Source organism: Chaetodon auriga, chromosome 17 (genome assembly GCF_051107435.1).
Source record: "Chaetodon auriga isolate fChaAug3 chromosome 17, fChaAug3.hap1, whole genome shotgun sequence".
NCBI classification, from domain to species: Eukaryota; Metazoa; Chordata; class Actinopteri; order Chaetodontiformes; family Chaetodontidae; genus Chaetodon; species Chaetodon auriga.
The window spans coordinates 11,347,930-11,371,460 of NC_135090.1; the positions used below are offsets into that span (position 1 = coordinate 11,347,930).

Consider the following 23,531-nt stretch of genomic DNA (forward strand, 5'->3'; position numbering starts at 1 on the left):
GCCTACATTATTGTGATACTAACTGTGTGTCCAAACTGTTCAGAGTCACTGAAAACCCAGTCAGCCTTAATCTAAGCTTTACAGAGTAAGAAAACAACATACCTGTGTGTCCAGCAGAGCCCGACTGACACATCAGCTGAGTCAATATTAAAGGCCTATTTTTATTTTTTTTTAAAGATATATCTGTGTCTATGACATCTGCAAAAGATAAGCTTGAGGTAAGTTAAGTTTGGTCTTCACAAAGTTTCAAAGATCATAATGAAAAATGTTTTTTATGTAAAGTGTTAATGTTAAAATACAAATATCAGCCGACACATCATTATCAGAGTTTCTTTAAACTCTGAAATATTGCTGGAAAAGAGATGACAGGCTGCTCTATATAATACTGTACAACATAGATCAAAAATATGTCGGGTGCTTTTGGAAAACAGGGAGAAAAAACAGAGCACTTCAAACAGGAAGGCACTTGAGGCACGAACAAACAGGGAAGGAAACACTGAAAACCCTTTATTGTCGTGGCTAATTCATAAAAAAGCCAACATGTTTTGACCACTGCAGGTGTTTGTCAGGGCTTCTTATTCACTTCAGATTAAAATGTTTGTCCCACACATTGACAAATGTAGCACACACACTCACTCACTCACCAAGCCATATGCAGACTCTGTTAGCACCATCAAAGGGAAGTATTGCATTTCCTACCTTCAGAAGATATTGTATTGTGCAATAAATAACAATGGGGACAAATAGGAATGTGGGCTGGGACTTGAAATGATCCCCTGCTCCAAAAATGAACAGCAACTTGATCTGTGACTCTGCCACATACAGATGCACACCTGCAGTGACAGAGCAATGGCGACAGAGCTCCAGACGGACAAAGGAGCACAATAAGAAACAGCCTGAGGAGAGGACAGAAAAAGGAGAGGAGAGAGGGAGATCAAAGGCAGGAGCAGGAGGAGAGATAAAGAAGCAACGTCTCTCCTCCAGCTGCTCGCTGCAGTCTCTGTCACAGCCAGAGGGATCAACCAGCAATCACAACAGTGACTCTCTATGCAGGGCTGTGTGTGTTGCACAGTGCAACAGACACACACATACATGTCGCACTGCACACATCGACATCTAGATGCCACAATTACATACAACTCCAATTCCAGAAAAGTTGGGCCCATGTACCAATATTCTTTGAGCAACTGAGCCTTTCCAGGATGCCCCTTTCATACCCATCATGATCCTGTCACCTGTTACCAACAAACCTGTTTACCTGTGGTTCCAAACAGGTGTTTTTAGAGCGTTAGACAAGCCCTTTGAGGCCAGTTTGTGATTTTGGAAACACAACTGACTTCACGACTCACGCTTCAGTTCCATGTTCACTGTCTACATTATGGCTAAATGATGATGATGATATAACGCTTGTATCTGCCACAGAATGTTCTTATTCATGTCAACATCTTATAATGATTCATTGTAGGGGCGTTCAGGTAGTTCATCAGTTCAAAGAGAAAAAACACTCGCCCACCACTGCAGAGAATCTGGTTTGATTCCCGCGAGCGGAGGCTCCATCTTGGCTGAACACTCCAAAACATAAAACTGGAGGTGTTCAACGTGGCACAATGTCTTGTTCAGGACTCGATTTAGAGCGTCTTCAACATTGCTAAGACAACTGGAGCTTCTTTTAAGTAAGACGTTATAGTACGCACAATTTTACAATGTCTTTTATCATTAATTGATTAGTCCTCAAAGCTATCCATCGTTAATGTGAATAAAGTACAAGGCAAAGGGTAAAACTGCAGTGCTACCCAGCCTTTAGCTGACCCGTGGATTTCAGTCCAGTCCAGTAAGTCCACAAACACACATGAATCTACCTGTGGAAAATGTGCATTTCAAAGAACCATTTCATTATGTAACATGCTGAAACTCAATGTCCTCAAGGATTAGAAAGACAGAGTTACTTACAGCTGATAAATAAGGCAGTGATGGCTGATGTAAAGAGATCTGACACTGCATGCCATTAATTACGATTTGGGCAGGCACCCAGACCGCACCCAACGGCCCAGATGTGAAGTCAAGATAACAAGCTTGGTGGCTAAGTGGTCTAAAGGGGACATGCCATGAGACCACATCACCCAGGGTTCAAATATGAACCAGGACTCTTCATCACAAGGCTCCCTCTTAATGTCTTCTGACCTTTCCTGCATCTCTACACCCCCAGCTATCTAAAGCCCCAGAAATACAGTGAAAAAACAGAGATTATGTAACCAATTATATGGTAACCACTATAAAAACAACAGAGAAGAAAATGTTGTGCAGCGTTCCTGATACAGTAGCAAACTGTTGATCTTTCCGATAACACAGACACTCACACTCTTTACACAGATGCCAAGAAAAATAACTCGGAGCCAAGAGTGGAGGAAGGCAGCATTACAACACACACGCACACGCTAACAGACACGCACACACTGACACAAACACACACACACACACACACACACACACACACGCTCGAGATCAAAAGGCTTCCAGAAAATGCACCAAAACAACAGTAAAACTTGCAACACTTCCACTGTGCATATGTAACTGTATGTGCACACACATGCATTCACACACACAAATCACCCCTAAAGAGTTAAGTGCAAACAGCCGCTCCGACGAACAACATCAATTTAGCCTGAGAAAGAATTCAAGCCACGAAAAGGAAAAATATACAAAGTGCGCACTTGAGTGCTGTGGAGAGGAGGGGTCACAAAGTTATGCAACACAGAAAGAGAGAGAGAACGAGAAAAGAAAGCAGGATGAAAGGCAACAGACCGGGAAGGAAAGTGAGAGACACGGAGGAGTGTGGGGAAAAGTGAGAAGTACTGAGAGAAAGAGTCAGACAGAAGTCGTGTGAATCAAGCTGTCGGTTTAGTTCAAACTTGTTTAATGTAAAGTGGCATTTACATCAGCTGGACAGAACTGATTAGTTTCTTTAGTCTGAGCCAAAAACAGCAATACGTCAGGCTTTGGTGGAAGAACAAATACATGAAATTATCAATTATGCAATACATGCTGTAATGGTTTAAAACAGTTATGAAGGACAGAGCCAGACTGATGTCTGACAAAGCTGGAGCAGCCGTGCCCGGCATGTAGGCCAGAAAACCTCCATAACTCAGTTTTCAGGACAGCTGGTCTCAGCTAACAGGTGCGTCAGTCCCTTTCCTTCCATTTCTTCCCATCCCTTCCTTCAATTCAACCATCTGTGCCTCCACCTCACCTCCACCCTTCCCCTCTCACTGTCTCATCTGTTCACTTCTGGAAAAGCTTTTTTCTGTTTCCCTCATCACGCTGGAGCCAAGTCTCTCTCTGCCTCTATCTTTGAATGGTCAGACTTTACGGTCTAGAGGTTTAAGATTTGGCGAAGAGAAGATAGGAGGAGAGGAGGTGCACTCGCAGTGGCCCTCACGGGGTCATAAACTGCATACACACACATCTCTCTCTCTCTCTCACACACACAGACACACACAAATTGAAAGAGTTCAATGTCTGCACAGAAAACAAGGAAAGAACGATGCAAAACTTCTTCGACTTCTTGCAAAATCAAGACTCTTTTGCCTTCTCTCTCTCTCTAACTCAGTCTGTCTCTCACCTTTTCTCGCTCTCTCTCTCTCTCTCTCTCTCTCTCTCTCTCTCCCTCTCTCTCTCTCTCTCTCTCTCACACGCACACACACAATATGACAAATTGCGCAGAGGAAAGGTGGGCCTCATGGACAGCCTAAAGGAAGCACTCTGTGTTCCCTTCCCGTTCCTGTATGTGTGTGTGTGTGTGTGTGTGTGTGTGTGTGTGCATGTGTGCGTGTGTGTGCACATGCGTACGCTGGTGTCTGTGCTGATAGTGACCAAGCCATATCTGTGTTGTGATAGCTCTGGGCCCGATTCCTGGAAATAATGGATAAGAATATGAAAACACAATGCTTTTAAGTCAGCAGCACACACGTACAGATGCACAGACGCACACATAGTGGAACCAAAAGTAACACAAGCGGCCCGAAAAGCCTGCCTGTGCCTCATCCACGCTGTGACCTTGTATAATCCCTCGTGCAGGTTGACCTCTGGTAAACTCTGATGGAGGAATAAAATGTGGAAGAGTACAAATGCAAGTCTGAAGCGACAAGAAGGCGAAGACGCACCCAATACACAGTACTGACACATGAGTTATATCACTATGGAAACAGCCCACACCGGTTTGTCAGAGCTTGTCTGTCACGGAAAAAAAAAAAAGGAAACTGCAAAAAAAAAAATGTATCACCATGACAACCCAGTAAAAGAAAAGTGGTCTTTGTGGTGAATGGAGCTGTTTGCTTGGTTTTGGTTTCTGCCACATCTTGCAGTCTGAGCTGGGCAGTGAGTTGGCTGAAAGTGATAATCAGACCTGTTACTCATCTCTTGATATGTGTGGCGCGTCATCCATGTAATCAACACGTGCTCCCTATGTACTTTAAGAAGACTGAGAGCCTCTTATCAAGGTCCGAAACCTGCATGAATCGCTTGAGGGGTGCTTGATGAAACATGACTCATGATTTTTCAATCATAACAAGACACTGAAGAGAACTGAAGCGTCATGTAAAAAAACTAAACATGGGATAAATGTAAGTTCCCCTTATATAGACCAATATATAGTCAATATATAGACAATAAAAAGAAAATGTCCTGATGATGTTTTATCTCACTTTAAAGGAGTCATATTAGACTACCTCAGGACATCCCCCGCAGTCCACTTCCTCTTTAAGTATATGTTCCTTCAATTATTTATCGCAATGTTCCCCCATTACCTTCAAGGAAAATGGTGTTTGATGTGAATCTTTTGGACAAGCCTCAGCTGAATCAGGCTGATATACAGGTACATCTGCCACTAACTCTCCTCCTCGTCCTCCTTATGGTTACATAAGGATACCTCTAATAAGATCAGGTCACCTTAGATCTTAAATGTCGCTGTTTCACATATCTTTCGCACTTATGTTCTAGTATAAGGAGGTGCAAATATAATCATGTCCTTTATAAGAGAAAAGTCTTAAACACAATATTTGACAAGTCCTGCATGAGCTACTGAATATATAAGAAACTTGATGTCAGATCTTACTTTGCCTGAAAAATGGCACTTTCTGATGTTTACTTTCACCATGTGTGTGCAGACTGAAGGATCTTAAGTTCAGACTGAATTTCATCATTAACCTCTTCACACAAATTCATCAACACTGTTCCTAATGATTCCCAAAAAGCAGAAAACACTGTTTCCTCAATCTACTGTAATGTCAGATAAATCATTTTTTGTGTCTATATTCAAGCCAAAGACAAGATTCATTTCTTGTAATTTCACATACATCTGACTACAATTGAGCAGAAAAGATATGTTTGGAGACCTCATGGTCTGGACTAGTATCTTAAGCTCTGTGTCAGAAAAATGCTCGACTGCCTCTGTACAAATAATTTCCTGGAGATAAAGAAGAATATGAAATAAGAAACTTCAGAAGTTTACTCATGAACCATAACGATTTTAGCAGTAAAGAATAATGTAGGTTCACTGATTATCGCAGGGCTTAGAAACCTTAATTAAAATAAAATTCCTGCTTTAAAGACAAGAAGATTTAGAAGATTAAAAGGTTTATCCTTGTGTAACCTAGATCAGTTTGAGAGGACTTGAACCGGTACCTCACGAGTCAACCTAAGAGTGGGTTCAACGTGCAGTGCAGTGGAGCCTTCTCTCTATATTCCTGCTTTAACAACACAACACAAATATTTCCCTGTAGCTTCATACAGAAGCAATGCTGCTATAAAACACAATACGTTCCATTTGTATATGAGGAATGAAAGTGAAATCACACGCACTCCCCACGGCCGGGCTTCGGTCAAACTCACCGAGCTGATGCGATATGTGGTACATTTCTCAAACACACGCACTGTGATGTAGGGTGAAATCAGACTGCATTCGCTTCGTTTCCTGCCCTCAGGTGTGCTCTAGAGCGGGATTATACAGTACAACGCTTCACTAACACCCCACTCATTACACGCACACACTGACTCAGCCTGCCACAGCACCACGAGCGCATGAAGACACACACACACACACACACACACACACACACACACACACACACACACACACACAAAGCTCCCACACATGATTATAAGCTTTAGGCAGCAAACTCACACACACTCAAATGAACATAGACAGACACACACACGCACACACACACACAGTCACACAGAGAGAGAGTACTTGACAGACTGTGAAAAGAGTGTGAGATCACATTGCTTAAGCCATTATTAACACTCACATTAGACGAGCAAGAGAGCTGGTGGTTGTTTCATCTGAAGTGAACTGAATGAAGCAAGTGTGTGTGTGCGTGGGCGTGTGTGTGTGTGTGTGTGCACGTGCATGGCAGTGCACAGATATGTCTTCATGTGCTCAGATGATGCACAAAAGTGAGCAGACACGCTGCTAATGTGCGTATATGTGTGTCTGTTCTTTAGATTGACAGCAACACATATCAGGATAGTCCTGATGAGGATTTACTCGCATGATCCCTCACCTGAATCCATGAGCAACTCAGACCTGAGGTGTGTGTGCGCTTAAAAGTGACGACAGTAATGACAGCAATTACCACATGATGACGTCTATTACTCTCCACTCACACTAACCATATAGCCACAACTCGCTCTGCAGATTACATGGTGAAACACCAACGGGTTCGCAGGACAACATCATCAGTCCGACCAGATTCACTGCATGATATTAATGACTTATATAAATATAAATATAAATATAAATATAAATGTCATTATCACGCTCTCTACTCACCGCCTGGTTCCTGTCGGGCAGGCGGTAGTTGTGGTTCTGCAGCAGCCGGCAGCCGTCCTTGGCCAGCCGCTGGACGGCCTCCAGCCCCAGCCGGCTGGTCAGCTCCTCACGGCCGCACGTCCCCATTCCTCCACCGCCGACGCCACTGCCGCCACCGCCGCCCCGCAGTGCACACACCCCGCCCAGCTGCAACACAGGAGGCATGAACACATATCTCAACCCACAGTCCCAGGACATGGTGGAAACTGTCAAAAAGTGTTTGTGGGACGGAGGTCAAGACAGTTCAGTGTTTTGGTCCAAGGGAGAATGGAAGCAGTTTGGGCATAATCCAGGAGCATGCAGTGACAAGTTTTCAGCTGCCCCGTTTGTGTCCATGTGAAGAGAATCAGATGAAATGGTAATCCTGTGTCTCTCTTGTCTCTTATTCTTTCTATCTATTACAGTCTGTAATTCCCTTTATCTGTTGCACTTCTGTCTCAGTCTCACTGCTCCGTGTCAGAGGATCTGGCGGAGAAAGAGTGAGTGTGTGTGATTACTAGTATAAGTGGGCGGGAGTGTGTCTGCGTGGGAAGAGTGTGTGGTGGTGTGTGTGTGTGTGTGTGTGTGTGTGTGTGTGTGTGTGTGTGTGTGTGTGTGAGCGTGTGTGCGTGAGCGTGTGTGTGTGTGTGTGTGTGTGTCTCCTCCCCTCTATAGTTGGGGAGTTGTGTGAAATGAGTTAACCATCCTGGTAGCTGAAGTGAAGTACATAGAAAGTATGTAAAAAAGAATATCTGACAGTGGGGTCTTAAAAAAGAGACAGAAAAAAGTCAGATAAAGAAAGGCAAGACACGAAACAGGCAGAGATAGAATAGATTTCATGAAAAGAGCTGCAGGATACCAGAGAAACTGCCGGCTTTGTCGGACCAAGCTGATGACAGAAAACATGACTCTGTGTGTGTGTGTATGTGTGTGTGCTCCCTAGGGTGCTGCTAGTATGATGGTTATCACCAGTGGTGGGCAGCCTGGTCTGTTTATTTTCCTTGGAAGAAGGCGAGAGGGGTATTTAATTTGGCTCAGAGCTGGTTAACCCTTCCTGTGAGTGCCACTATCCCACAGTGCCATGCTCAAGCAGAGGGTGACTGACTGACTGACGCACGCACGCACGCACGCACGCCATTATGGCATACTCCCACGCTTCATTTTGTTTACTAGGAAAACTCCCCCAACTCTTATCTGGCGGACTAGCCCCACGCACGCACACACACACACACGCACGCACACACACAGACAGACATTATATCAGAGCCACAGCCCTCTGTCCCTTGCTGCTTCCTGTTAACCTGTTTTCAACTTCCTGTCCCAGACACAGAACATACCAAGATAAACTTGTCCCTGTGTGTGTTTGTATTGTAAGACCGTCTCCGTTTGTCTCCGTTTATCTCCTTTTCTCCTGTTTCTCTCGCATAAATGGAGCCTTCATTTTTCCAATTGATGGGACCTGGTGGCAAGGATATCATTTGTAGATATATGTCCTTATATTTATTGGCACTTGAGGACTGCAGGGTCACTCTAACTCATTATAATAATAGTAATTATAATAATAATTGTGTAATACTGGATATTATGAAATTTTGATACTTTGAGACTGTTATACTGTGAAAATCTCACCCCATTGAAAACCCTACAAGTGACATGAAATCAGTTTTAATTATGCATTCAATTTGTTACTGACTTGTCTTAACACATACAGCACAACTAGCATTTGTAGTTAATGAGAGCGAGAGAGAGGGACTAGAAAAAAAGAGAGAGAAGGAACAAGACTGTCGTAGCTTGTTAGACCTCCCTTCTGTCCCCTCCTGCTGTATGTGATGACAGACACTGTTTTAATGCAGCTGAACAATGAAGTTGCTTAAATTTTTTAAAGTTTCTGGTGTCAGACTACAGGCCCAGTATGAGATTTGGAATTTGGCTCATAAATAGCAGACTAAGTTAACAAGCACTTTCTGCCAAGCTGCTAAACTGCAAACAAAATCTTTACCCTGTGATCAGGACATCGACTGTATCGACATCATGTTTAAGTCACAAAGTATCTGATACCACATCCCAGCAAAAATGCTTTCAATATACTTGGAAAACACTAAACAAATGTAAGGAAAATAACTCTAGACTACATATTAAAAGCAGCTGAAGAGCAGACAGTCTGCTTCTGCAGTGTTTCCACTGGACACTGAATCCACGGCAGCATTCTGAGCTGTGGAGAATGTAATCCAGCTTGATCCAAAGGAAACAAGGCATGAGGGATCTCAAAACGAAAACACTTTTAATCTTATTTTTCTTTTATTTAATTATCCAAGTAACATAATACGGGAGAGGGAAATGACTCTTCAGTTGCACTCCAAAATCATAGACATATGCAACCTGTGACGAGGCGGTCACAAAAGCATCTCTCCATATTAAACACAAGCCAAAAACACGAGAAGCAGGGATCAATAGCACTGTATGTGTAATTGTGTTTAAAAGTTGATTTTTTTTTTGGCCTGTTCTTCTCCTCTCCTCTCATCTCTGGTGTAATCAGAGAATGAATAATTGATGGAGAAAAAGAGGTTTCCACTGTGCAGAGATGGGACCAGAGAGCAAACAGGCCTCCCACTGCACTCTCTGCTGACCCCATTTTCTACGTTCAGCTACCTCATGGAGGTACACGCATGTACACGCATGCACACAGCTTACACTCAGTGACCTTTAAAAGACAGCAAGGCCGTCAGAATAAGCCAGTTATGATATATTATTATGGGTGTCCCAAGCCGATCGGTGTCGGAGATGATCAAGTTAGATTTTAATTGGCCACCATTGGTCGTATTCAGCCTGGTCCATTTCCAGTCCTTTGCTGTAGAAACCTGTTTACAACAGCTGTCAAAAAGCTTTGCTGTGCCCTATAAAAGCACAGAAAACTCTAAACGCACCATGCAGCGGCAACAACCAAGCAAACTGTGGAGCGGCATGAACAAATAAAAAGCATCCGGCTTTTGCACATAATGATATTCAGGACAAGGACAGCATGTGTTTTGCCTGCACAGGCTGAAACAACAGCCGCTTTGCATGTATTTCAGCAACATTTGATTGGTGCACCACACCTCTAAGAAAGCTGCAGCTAGTTACAAAACTGCATTTGACCTTTTTGTTTTTTGTTTATGCTGTGCATGAAGAGAGGTGGTTCAAATCTTCCTGCCTCATCAACCCCAGACTGAAAATAGAAGTTTCATTTAATACTTTTATTTTCTCAAAGCAGAGATTTCAGAAGTATTTTTATACTAAATTGGATTGGCTTTAGTAATTGTAGGGCTACTTTAATGTGATTGTACACTGTCCAAACTACCCAGGAAAAATAAATATTGTGTTGGATTCTATTTGCAGATAGTGGAAATTAATTGAAGGATCAGGACTGGGGGCAAAATAATGTAAAATGACAGAGACAGTTCTATTATTCAGCTTCAGTAGAAGTATAAGTTTGTGTGTGTGTGTGAGTATTACCGGGCTGCTCTCCTCACTGGGTGTGCGAGGCTCCTGTTGGCTCGTCTCGGTCGTCTCAGAGTCCTGCTCTGATACTGCAACCAACCACAAAAGGGGTGAAGTTATTAATGACAGTTCTTCACACATATTACATAACATTATCTTTGTCACTCCGTAACACAGTTGGAAAAAACACACACCAGAAGAACTTCTCTACTTACAAGCTTTGCGAGTCTTTCGGGCGAGAGCTGCCGCCAGCTCACTTTGTACCTGTAGCAGAAAAGGTGTCAACAACAAGACAAGACAGAAAAATAAAAGTCTGGGTTTTGTTTATCTGATACTGTATTTACCAGTCTGCAGAGACACATGCACACACTGACCGTAGAAGTGAGCCTCTCAAGAGCTTTCATCTGGAGAATCTCACTGCAGATGTCCCTGTTGCCTTCAGAGTCCTCCTCTGACCTGGAATAGACATAAACACACACACACACACACAAACACACACACACACACACACACACACACACACACACACACACACACACACACACACAGTACAGAGCTTTACTTACACCTGACAAGTGCATTATATTCTGATCAAACACTGTCCACAGAGAGCTTTGGTGCTCTACACTGCCCCCTGGTAAAGCTAGAGAAGAACTACAGCCTGTAAACACGTCAAGTTCTCAGCTGGACGCTCTTACCTGAGGACCTGAATGTTTTTTCTATATCAAGTCTCATCTAAAAATTGGATGGAAGCCGCCTTTCTATTTTCACCATTTGTATAAAAAAACATTAACATTATACTGGCTTCCCAGTGGTTGCTCACTGGTTTCTCAGAAACCAAACCAGTAGGAAATATAGATGATACCTGGTTATTGTTGCTCAATCCTGTGCTAAAACATCTTTAAAGTGGAAACAGACAACTTTTCAGCTCCCCCCCGCCTAGCGTTTCCATGTGGTATCATTGTTGGCGCCGCTCTCACAACCGGATCGCTTTCCATTTTCCCCAGAGCCAAACAACACAGGACACACTACACTTTCCAAATTTCCATGCGGACACAATCACCACTTCAGAAATGAGATAGGAGAAAGAAGTACGTCCACTGTAGAGGTGAAATGAAATTGTCATCATTTCATTTGGAGTAATAACACAGTTTGAGCTTTGCTTTGCACAAATAAGTAACTACAGCAGGGGTTGACATCAGGGTGGAGGAGAACATGTAGAAAAAGAGTTCTCTCATTAATTTAGTCTATAATGGAGACATGAAAGCAGATAGAAAATCTTTAATGAGTGTCTAGAAAAGTGAACTAGGTTGGGACGAGATGATGATAACATATTTTATGTCTGCTGATTTTCATATGAACAAGTCGATCGATGAGGCAGCCTGAACAATCAATCTACAAACTATGGTTGACGCACTTCCAATGGGCCATAAATCAAGTCTTCATTTTGCCCGGTGGCACACAGAATTGCACCATAAAGAGACTTAAAGGAAACCCATCTAAAGCCAGATGGAGTCACTATTCTATAGCCATTCTGCTGTTTAACCAACACTTATTTCATAATGATAAATTTGTTTTGCCAGTTTTAATGTAATGAAACATAATTAGAGAATAATCATTTATTATTCAACTAACCAATCGTGTATCAAATCACCAGTGTTTTTCTCCCATTCACGTTGTAAAATTGCAATTTAAAGACATAACTTTGAGGAAACTGGGGTGGCCACTGTCACTATTTTCTGACATTTTATGGACTAATCAACTAATTGAAAACACAACGAACAGAGCCAACGTGGCAGCCCAACACATGATAGTCATACGGCAGATGAGTGTTTGCTGTGTGCTGAGTTCTATCTGCCTGTTTTATTTTCCCTCCCATCTGCCTTCAGAGTTCTTCCCTGCACGTCTTTGTATCGAGCATCTCTCTCTGCACCCCCCTCCGCTCTTTCATGTGGTTTCATTTTAAATAGCTCCCAGACACACCCTTCGATTGATGTTAGTGAGGCTGCGTGTGTGTGCGGCAATGCGGCGGCCGCGTGTTCATGTGTTCAGACTGTATATAGACGTACGACTCTTGGTGAGAATTTTTTTTCAGGCATGGGTGCATCTGTGAATACATTTGTATATAACTTCATTTGTATGTGTGTGTGTGTGTTTGCTGTATAAACAGGTGGTTGTTTTGGGGTAAACTCTGCATTATTCCCACAGCAATAATACAAGGTTGTAGAGTTTGTCTTCAACAGCAGCAGACTGCACCCGAGGGCCCCTCATCTAATATGTTCTCTTACAAAACCACTGTTTGGATTGGTCTCCCACACAGTGCCTCACCCCCGCACAAGCCTCACACACTCTCTCAAGCATGCACAGACACACACACACAAACCGATTTGCATACAATTTGGATTTTATCAGCAGATCCCAGTGGCACAAGTAATAGTTGTGAAGAAAAGAAGATGAGGCCCTGTGTGAATGTGGGACCGTGTGTTCGTGCGTGCGTGCGTGTGTACACTGTAATCTGATAAGGGAATGACAGATGCAGAGGCGGCAGAGATGGTGATAACATGTAGCCCTCAGCCTGACACTTCAGCTATCGACTCTGACACAGACAGAGGGAGACAGAGACAGGTAGACCGACAGATGCCTTGAAGGAGTGTGAAAATACAATATTTTTACTGCCGCAATAAAGGCAGTTCGTGGTCGTGCTTTCCTTTCAGGATTTATGGTCAAAATGGCCTCCTTTGAAAAAAGATTACACACACTCAAACTTCTGATCAAGCTTGATGATCAAGGGCAAATGATGAAGTAGTCGCTTAATTTCAGCTTTTGTTCTCCATTAGTGGATGATGAGATATAAAAGTCTACTCTAAGTCATCTTTCTAAATCTATTCTCTTAAGGGTCATTAAGCTTTTGTAGACGGCATTCATTTGGTAATTTGGTGACTCATCATGAGCCTGAATGTACCAGAGCCGGAATAGAGGCACGGTGGGGGGTGTGTCACCAATCATTAAGCAGCACAGAGCAGTATTGATAGAGGATTAACATGGTTGGTGCTTGCAACACCTCCCTATTCTTACCATGTCAAAAAACGCATGCCGCAAGGTGCAGTCACGCACTGTGATTTATCAGAACATCCTAATCAAAGCTTTACCAAGTCTTTGTGGACAATATGTCAACCTATTTTTATATAGATTCCTTAATCTGCCTACTGCATATGCACATGTGGTTGTGCGTGCCAACACCCAGCTAGCACAGCATTTAAAGCTTGTGCCACAATGTCGATTTGCTGAGGAGCAGAATGTAATCTGTGCAAAAACCAGTGACTGTTTGGTTGCCCTGCTCTCTAGTCAAAATGTTCCTTCAGCATTCTGCTGAGTCTGTTTGGCTTTTTGCCCCTTTTGGAGAAGAGCTCCATGCGAAGCGAGCAAGTGTGTTTTCTCCTCCCGAGCTAAGGTGGCATATTTTAGGTCATGGCAATTCTGCACCTCCTGCAAACTGATATGCAGAGAACACTGTATTTCAAGGGCAAGAAAGCTGTTTACTGTTGTTAAACTGTTAATTTAACTGTTATTGACGAGCCCCACCTCCTATACACCAAACAATAAAGCATGTATACAAGTAATGCACTGTATATGATATTCAGTATAATGTGGGAACAAAGAGAGGGTTTTGGAGAGTATACATTATTGTGCATTAAAGCACTGTAAATTGCCACTGTCACATTGTAAACCATTAATAATTATATGATCATTTCACCTTAGCTTTATACAGGCAGTGGACATATTGTGTCATCAACTACATGCCATTAGCAGTTCAAATTGCTGTTGTTGTGTATTGCATAATATTACTCGTTAAAAATATCTAATATTCTGTTTAAGGCATTGTTCGTATACCAGCGGACAAAATAATCTCATATAGTGTTTGTCCTTCATGTTTGCTGTCTATATGGAAGTTGTATGCAGTTGATACACAGTAGAGGACTGAAATCAGTGCATGCAGTTTAGTGTACTCGATGGGGTGGCGTTAAGATCTAAACATGAACTTCTCCATGATCAGGTCACACTCTGACAAAGCTAAAGCCGGCGCAGACACAACTTTGAATGTACAAATGCAGTGACCTCTCTGCAGGGGAAGTGTGCAGGACATCTTCTCATAGTTAAACTTTAATGTCTTCTCCTTACACAGCTCGACTAAAAAGCACTACGTATGCAGGTTTTGCCCTCACTGTAGGCAAAGTGGAAGAGAGAATGAAACAGAGAGACTTTCCTGCCAATGAAGCTCATTAAATTGAAACTGAATTAGATTTATATGGAGGTGGAGCAAAAAAAGAAAGAAGATGACATCATTTTGGATACCGTATATATTTGAGAATATATTTTTAATTAAAACAACAACAATAGTACATTTTTAAGATTGATTCAAGGCGTTATGATGCATGAACCTGAAGTTTGAAACCTAGATCCTTCTGCAATTTATCCCACAAAACAACATTTGTTTCTGGCAAGCATTGCAGTATGTCATAAACAATAAACTAATCAACTTTAATGACCACAATGTGCCTGCCTGGCAGCAAATATTATTGTTCAGACACAGCAATCGCTGGAGGCACGCTGGCAATGTTGACACAAACTGATAAATGACACACACTAAGAAACATCTTCTACACATGATGCAGAACCCATTTAATTAGTAGCCTGTTGTTCTTAGGCTTCACTAAAGTAGAAATCACTAGAAGGCGGCATAACAGTCAGCTAATGTTGCCTCATCAAGTTATCAGTATCAATTTAATGCTTGCCTCATTAGATTAAACTACAGCGAGAGATACAGAGCCATGATTCATGAGGAGCGTCAGCGTCAGCTACACCTGGCTGCATTTACAATCTTGCTGCAGCACCTTCAAAAATGGTATATTTCTCCAATTAAAAATGTCTTAACAACAACACAGGCTGATGCAAGCGAGAGAAAATGCATGCAGCTTTGCTTTTGATGCATGCGCTGGCACTGGCCCAATATAAGATGACCCTCCCCGTCTGCACCGCGTGGTTTTAAATCAAGGCTTTTTGAAGATAAGATGCCCGATAACTAGAACAGATTCACCACATTTGCCATGTTCTAAAAATGATATCTGACTATTTTATTTGAACTACTGCATTTTATTAACCTTCTGCTCATTCTATCTTCTTGCAATTTTAACAACAAGAATCATTAACTAATGATTAACCAAAGCATCGTCAACTCTCCTGGATGCAGCCAGCGGAGTTACACCAGGTGCTTTCCCTCAAAGCAACAGTACAACTATCCTGTTTTACACCAAGACAGAGACACAAAGGTGGAGAGAGTGTGTGAGACCGAGAGAGACCGAGAGGACGCCTGCAGAGAAATGATGCGACAGACGAGCGAGACACAGACGGCAGCAGGGTCAAAGGGACAGTCACAGTGAGAATGTTGAATATATAATGCCATCTATGTCAAATCTGTAAATGTGAAATTAACATGATAAAATGGCGTCAATATGTCAACAACCCCCCCCCCCCCCCCCCCCCTTACAGCCATTACTCTACGCCCTGCCAACCTGCGGACACCATAGACTGCATGAAGACACTGTGGTGCAGTGCCTCTAAGTATAAATGTCATCTGCTATAATGTATATAAAGTAAGTGAAGGAGAACACAGCAGTACGTACAGCACAATACATGAGATTTATATGACATTCAATTCCCCTTGCTGTCGTGCGCTCTCCCTGGCGTCTGCAAAAGCCCTTAGAAGCTGACACGCAGATGAAAGTGTTGACGTGTGCTCTTGTTCCCTCGCTCTTCATATATATCCCATTTTTTGTGTTACCCACACCCGAACCGTCTCATTCTCTCTCTTTCTCTGAGTGACAGATTGAGTTCAGTAGCAGCCTCAGCAGGAATCCCACACACAGGAGCAGCAAAGCAGGGAACTCTGGCTGACACCACTCTGCACGTGCGTGTTTGTGTGTGTGTGTGTGTGTGTGTGTCCCAGCCCATCTTGTTTATATGCGCGATCGCATCGTGTCAGTTTTTAAGTACGAGCGTATTTCTTCTATGGATGTGTAGGTGTGTTTGCCTGCACACGAATATGTCTCTCACATAAGCAGACTGAGGATTTAAAACACCGAACAGAGATTAGGTTTCTATCTGGGATTTGAGGAAGTGTACGCATGTGTGAGTGTTTATGATGTTGTGAAATAGTAATGTACATGCAAGCATGCACTTCCGTACTTGCACCAAATCAGACACAGTCGCTTGTCACTTTTCAAAGTAAATCATCAGACAGACAAATGACCTCAATCTTAATCTAAACGGGAATGCTGTCACTTCAACTTTGATATTTTACCAGAGCAATGAGCTCCCACTTCAGGTCAATGGAGATCATCCAGTATTTTACAACTGGAGTCACATTCACCATCAACTGTGATCAACATCCTGCAGCAGTTTAACATGTTGGCCCAAATAACACAGACCCAGTGACAACCCTGGAAACCCTAAACCATCTTTAATAGCTTTGACTTTTTTATTTTAAAAATATCAAACATTCAATATGTATTGATCTTTCTAAACTCCACATTCACGATGTTAATTTGCTGTGCTTTGCAGTCCAGCGTGGGACGTTCATGAACCTCACTGCTGTTCTCTTTGTTAAAACAAAATAGAGGAAACTACATCCAAATTGTATAAACAAGATGTCTAAGTTATGCAAACAGGAAAGTATTAAAAAGACATGATGCAGCATGGAGAGGCCCATCCTAGCCCTAATCATAGCTTTGAGATGTAATGTGTGTGAACCGTTGCAGAATGAACATCAAGGTGAGGCAGGTTGCATTTTAAAAATCAAACTGCCCTACGACAAATCTGAAGTTACTTGTTCACGAGCAACTTAAGTGAGGCACCGGATTGATTTAACAACATTAGGTTGGATGAAGGCTCGGCTTCACGGTTTGTGTTCTACTTCAAAGTAGAGAAGTGTTTTTTCTAATTTTTTCAGACTTCAAGCCCTACCATCCATCCATCCACCAACCACAGCTTAAAAGTGAGACTTTAACGGGACACTTACGGGCTGTTGGCCCCGCCTCCAGAGCGAAACTGGACGTATGGGGCGAGTTGTAGGAGGAGCCTAACAGCCTCTGGCCACTCCCCCTCATTGGAGCGAAACTCACAGGAGGCGGAGTCACACTCCTCAAAGCTGAACTGGTAGTAAGAGTTGGAGTCTGAAAACACCACCCGCTGGTCCACTGGAGAAAGAAGACAGACACACACCAAAACAAATGAGAAGGAACGGCTTCCTCTCCGGTTCCTCTTTCCCCTTTATCATTTCATTGTGACAATGTGAGACGACTTAAAAAATTTGGAATTAGAGTCAGATGAAAGGAAAATGCCTTTTTAACTCTTTTAGGTCACATTAACAGATATATTGTGCACCTATTTAACAATATATGCCAAAAAAATGAATTCATTTCTTTGTATTCTCATAACAAAATCTATTCTTTATGCAGAACAAAATATGATATGTGCTTACGTAAGCTTGAACCAACCAATGACATCATGACATCCACCAAATCAATCTGCAACATCTTAGCGGAACAGAGCTAAGATTCATTAGTTAGCTGGCTAACAACAGCATTGCTTCATGCATAACTTGTATTTATGTTGGTGCACTAAAATGGGAGCCTGCATTAAAGAAATGATTTTAAATGTACATTAGTGGTTTAAAGCAATAATAGAAACATGGTGGCAACAATAAAAGCCGGATAAACTCTGGGATTAGCCAGACTGATGAACTGCACCTGAGCAAACGTTCAAAAGCAGGCAGCCTGAAGAGGATCAGGTTTGCTTCAAAGAAACATTAACAACCATTGAATTTAATAGCCTCTTCGCAATATGTCATCCATAGCATACGGAGTGTAGTTTTGACACAACAAAGGGTAAAAATAATTGATCACAATTTCTACATTTTCTTTGTTGTCAACTTTATTGAGTACAGAAATAAGAATCACACTCAGGCAGTGCAGGTGTAGTGATAGCAGATTCGGTCTATCAAAAGGTTTAATCTGTGGTAAAATGTTTCTTTTTTACTTGGCATTTGGTAAATAATGACAGATTATGTTTGGGATTATTAGTGAGGGGCTTGGATACAGAGTCACGGCATCATTTCACCTTGTGGGAAGTTAATCAGGTGGATGAAGAGGTGAATTCGTCTTTCTATTCTGTTGGAAATTACGTGGTGAACTGGTTCATTGTTTGTCACTTTACAGATGTGCAGACTGTTGCCGATGTCGCTGGAAGGTTACCATAAATTTTGGAGCACAGTCAGGCCTCCAGGCTGTCAGCGTGCGTGTGAATGTTTGTGCGTGTGTATGAGGTTGTGTTTTTTTTACCAGACAGCAGGACTCCCAGCTCCAGCAGCACCTGCCAGACACGCACAGCTGTAGTCCGACAGCGCACGTACACACACTGCTCACACAGCCACTGCACCAGCTCCACCCCCACATAGCTACGCCTGTTAAAATACACACATTTTCAGCACAGCCACACAGTGTTATGACACACATGCGCATACACACACTTCTTCCCTCGGCACAAAGCTTGTCTTTTTTATTTAATCAATATACATTGATTATTCATTAGTTCTCTGTAAGCCTTTTCCTCTGAAACACTGAATACTTTCCGTCTGCTTTTCCCCCAGGATAGACTCCTTATGTATGTGTGTGGGCGTGCATTTGTGTGGGTATGTGTCCAATGACGTTTAAGAGCGTCTATTTATATTTGTGTCCAGATGTTCAAATGGTTTATGCATGCATCTGTATGTACCGTATGTACAGTATATTCATGAGAGAGCATGTATTCCCCGTCCATCGTGTGCTCTGCTACATGATGTCTACGTCACGTTTTGCTCATCTTACTGCATTAACAACATGACTGGCCAATCAGGAAGGGGCTCAACAGTGACTGGTGAGTCACTGTATATGCTTCACCGGACACATCGATTCAGCCCTGCACAGATAACCAAACAAATGCAGAGACAAGTGTACCGTATGATTCTGGCCAGGTGTATCTTGTCTTTAGCTGGGTATGGTCCATGAGAGAGGAAGGCATTCCTCACGGTCCGACCAGCACACGGAAAACTCTGCGAACAAGACTGACACACACAGAAAAAAAAACACATCAAGATGAATTTTTGCTGTTGTTTTAAAATCTGAACGAGACAAATTTATCAAAGTGACAAAAATGACAAAAGTCTTATCTCAACACAATTGCGGACACGATTGTCAAGACAGCAGAGAGCTAGTGCGGCTGTCATTGACCGGCTCACAAGGACAGCTCGATTTCTTTCCCCCCCGAGGAATGAAACATTGACTGTGTCTACGCGCTCCGCAATAATCCTGCTATTGACGCTCTGGTAAATAAGACCGTATTTCAATTAAGCTGTTTACATGGGCTGCTTGTTCTGTTCCATTCATATTCACGTCTCCATGCTACACAGCAGAGCCGGCTTGATGACTGATGATGCTCCATTCACATTTTGTTACAACATGAGAGACTCCCTCCAGTGTCAACTCAACCTCAAATTTCATCCTGTCTTTGCCTCTGTGGCTTAGCTTTGTGGCTACATGGGAACAGACTTTGCAAATGACTGCACTTCAGGAAGTGACTGTAACTTGATAGTAGAGCATTTGTTGGCTAACTGGTCCCGTGTATTGCACCATTAAAGGTACCCTGTGAATTTCTGACCACTAGTATATGTGGCAATGGAGTCACGCTTCTAAGTGTGGATCTCTGGTATGTTTGCATGTTATGCACATGCAACCGCAAAAACACGTGGCTGACACACATTCTTGCAGATGCTATTCTTGCCTGTAGAACTGTGGCAGCTAAAGACAGGATAGAAGACTGCCAGCTGATGAACATGGATGTGAACAATGCAAAATACTCAAACAATCGACTTTGCAAATGTTTTACGAACATGTTCTTCACTGTCTGGGCACTGCAGTGTTTGACAGCGTGTCCTGAGCACATAGCAGGTTTCTGACCTCTAAGCAGACTTACTGATCATCAGTTTGGCAACAAGGTGACCCTTCAAATAAAGAACAGGGTTCAATCAGGCTCACACAGCCAGACCGCAAATGAATCTTCACACACTGGTCTGCTGAGTCTTAATTGTCATTTTCTTCAGTTATGGGTGTTGTCAATAAAACAAAATTACTTGTCAGGCAATTGGATCAAGTTTTGACAATGTCAAATGATTTACAACCTACCTTTGCTGAAACAGGTTTTTCAAGCTGATAAAAAAAAAACAAACTTTGAATTTTGAAGTTGTTGATCACAAGGTTTGACAGTCAAGAGGCAGAAGTCAGCACTAACTCGTTGTCCCAATTATACAACCTAATCTCCATAGTTTATTTATTGGCCCAGCTCTCAGTGACCAGGTTCAATCAAGTTCCAGGCTAATATCAAAAACTGAGGTTGGGAGATTTATACTGGCTGAACAAGTTTGAGGCTCCTTTTTGCAAGCATCTTCCTTCTTAGGTGCTCATGGCCAAGTTTCCTGCTGTGTCACACTAGTTTGAGTACCTCATCAATGTTATGTTCCAGCGAGGACAAGTACAACAGTGCTGTGGGACAAACAACCGCGCAGACGGAGAGATTTTTATGTGCACATAAACAAGCAGCATGTAAGCTTCAGATTTTGAAACTTTTTATTTCTTGAGCTAATATTTCCAGCGTTCAAAGAAGACTATGCACACGGTGGATATACAAGCCCTGAGGCCTTTTTAAATGGCAGTCTTCAAAGATTCGTCAAACCGCATTATGATGATACATGACAAATTAAGACTCTCTGAGTGTGTGTCTGTGTGGGTGTGGGTGTGTGTGTGTGTGTGCATGTGCGTGTGCGTGTGTGTAGCTGGTGAAACTCGCTTGGAAAAAGCCCAAGGTAATATCACCACTGATGTCATCTGTATTGGGGCAAAACAAACACACTTTGGCTTGACAGCAAAACTAAAAAGGATGACATCACCTGCGTGTGTGTGTATATGTGTGTGTATGTTTCCTTACCTTATGTACCGTAGGTCCAGTGCTCGGTCCGGGGATGGTGTCAGGTGATTGCTGTTAAAACAAAACACACACACACACAAGCCGTCAGAGCCAACACACACAGTAAATATACTGAACAAACAAGACTCTGACATGAGATGGACCAGTTTTATCATTTCAAAAACATTAGTCAGGTTTTGTTTAAACCAACAGCAGGAACAACCATTGCTCTTACACACGCTTCGTGGTGAAATTCAGTGCTTTAATGCAGGTGACACACGTCATGCACTTTAAAGTAGAAAGAGTGCGTTGATTATCTGACCTAAATGGTTTAACAGACATACACATTCACTCAAGCACTCATCAATATGAAGCAGTACAACAGTAACAATGATAAAGATGATAAACTTATCAGTTCCTCAGCCATAAAATGCACTTGTTAGTCCAACTTTCACACTATACCTTCGACCACAAGATAAACATCATCACTGTTACTACTGTCATGTTGTAGTCTTTTCCCTGGGTCTATCCACTCCACCTCTACTTCCCCTATCAGGAAATAAACTCTTAATCTTTATGGATTATTATGGCGTTAGAGGAGCTACATGACAGCACTGACACAGTGGTGACACACTGGCCATAAAACAGATTAAAAATGATAGTAAGTGTGAGATCTAGTAGAGGGGAAACAGCACTACATGCAGCCATCTGTTTTGGTATCTCACTGTGGTGCAATACATCGTAATGTGATTTAGTAACACCCCGTCTTGGCTGCTCTGCTGCTCATTTAAAAGCTTCCAATGCTTCACAGCTCCATTTTCAAACTCAGATAATAATTATTGAAGAAAATAGTTTTTTACTGTTAAATGTGGCCAACATTCCATATTAATTTTGTAAAAACTTCATTACACTACTTCAAAATATGAATATCCTTACAGTTGAATCTGTTACTTTGCAGCCCACGCGGGGAATCCTCTAGTGCCTATAAAAGCATCACCTCCCTGAATCGTTTTCATGTTTTATTGTTTTACAACGCTGAATCACAGGGGTTTGAAGAGGCTCTCTGACTCTGATCAACAAACGCCTTTTGATATCAAAGTGAAACAATCTCTACAAAATGAACTAAAAGTAAGTAAACATAAGCACAGAATGGTTGCATAAATATCCATCCCTTTTACATCGACATGCCTAAAGTCATCACTGGTGCAGCCAAGCCTTTGTATTTGATTGCAAACATCACCTGTGTGTAATCAAGGTGCGACAAGTACATTTAGGTTAAATACAGATGTATCTGCAGGGCCCAACAGCGGGCTTCTTGGCTAAAACAATATAACCAAAAAAACGGAAATTAAGCCTTTTTCACAGCAGACTTTTTCACTTGTCAGCTCTTCTCTATTCAAGTGTCACAGTAAGATATGACAATGAACCAGCATGCACAATACAGGGATCCTGAAACTGAAGGAATTTAGCTTATTTTATTATTTGCACCTGTGCTTTTTCTACTATGACATGTGCCGCTTTGAAACAAATATGTGAAAGACTTATCGAAGTCAGAGGAATGAAAATTTCAAGGCACTGACTATGGAGCACATTAAAGTAAATCTTTAAACAAAAGATATGGTACAGCCGTCCTCAATAACTGTTAATGCAAAGAGGGAGCCATCAAGAGGCCTGTAGGCATTCTAACAGAGCTACAGGTTTTATGGCTGAGCTCTGCAAATTGGAGGGAAGATTCAATGGTCTGACGAGACAAAAATTGAGCTTTCTGACCGTCTTACTAAATGCTCGGTCATGGCAGAGTCACGCAGAGGTGATGCTTTTCTGAAGCGGGCCTTGGGGTGCTTTGAAGATAGAGGGTAAAACCGACACAGCAAAATGGAGAATATTCCTGGAGAAAAACTTGCCGCCGTCGGCGAGAGAACGCTGACTTGGGAGAAGGCTTATTTGTCAGTGAGAGAACAAAGCCGAGGCAAAAAGGGTTTCAAAACAACAATAAAATCCTGTAAGGGCCAAGTCAAGTGGCCGATTTAATGCAGGACCTTAAATTTGCTGTCTATGCAACTTGGCCCAGCTTGAGCAGTTTTGCAAAGATTGGGAAAAATGTCCAGTTTCAAGCTGTATCCACACAGACTCAGACACCGTCGATGCTGCCAAA

The 23,531-nt window shown here is 42.4% G+C and overlaps 1 protein-coding gene across 1 annotated transcript in view; it reads right to left on the minus strand.

Annotated features, from left to right (window-relative positions):
* The window catches only part of rapgef5a (Rap guanine nucleotide exchange factor (GEF) 5a), a 46,123-nt gene that overhangs the window by 15,778 nt on the left and 6,814 nt on the right, over positions 1 to 23,531 (minus strand). The window contains exons 2-9 of the mRNA XM_076753956.1: positions 21,398 to 21,448; positions 19,375 to 19,481; positions 18,721 to 18,842; positions 17,400 to 17,577; positions 10,699 to 10,780; positions 10,540 to 10,588; positions 10,340 to 10,413; positions 6,830 to 7,015 (exon numbers count right to left, since the gene is read on the minus strand). Of these exons, the coding sequence (XP_076610071.1) occupies positions 6,830 to 7,015; positions 10,340 to 10,413; positions 10,540 to 10,588; positions 10,699 to 10,780; positions 17,400 to 17,577; positions 18,721 to 18,842; positions 19,375 to 19,481; positions 21,398 to 21,448 (849 nt within the window). The remainder of the gene's footprint in view (positions 1 to 6,829; positions 7,016 to 10,339; positions 10,414 to 10,539; positions 10,589 to 10,698; positions 10,781 to 17,399; positions 17,578 to 18,720; positions 18,843 to 19,374; positions 19,482 to 21,397; positions 21,449 to 23,531) is intronic.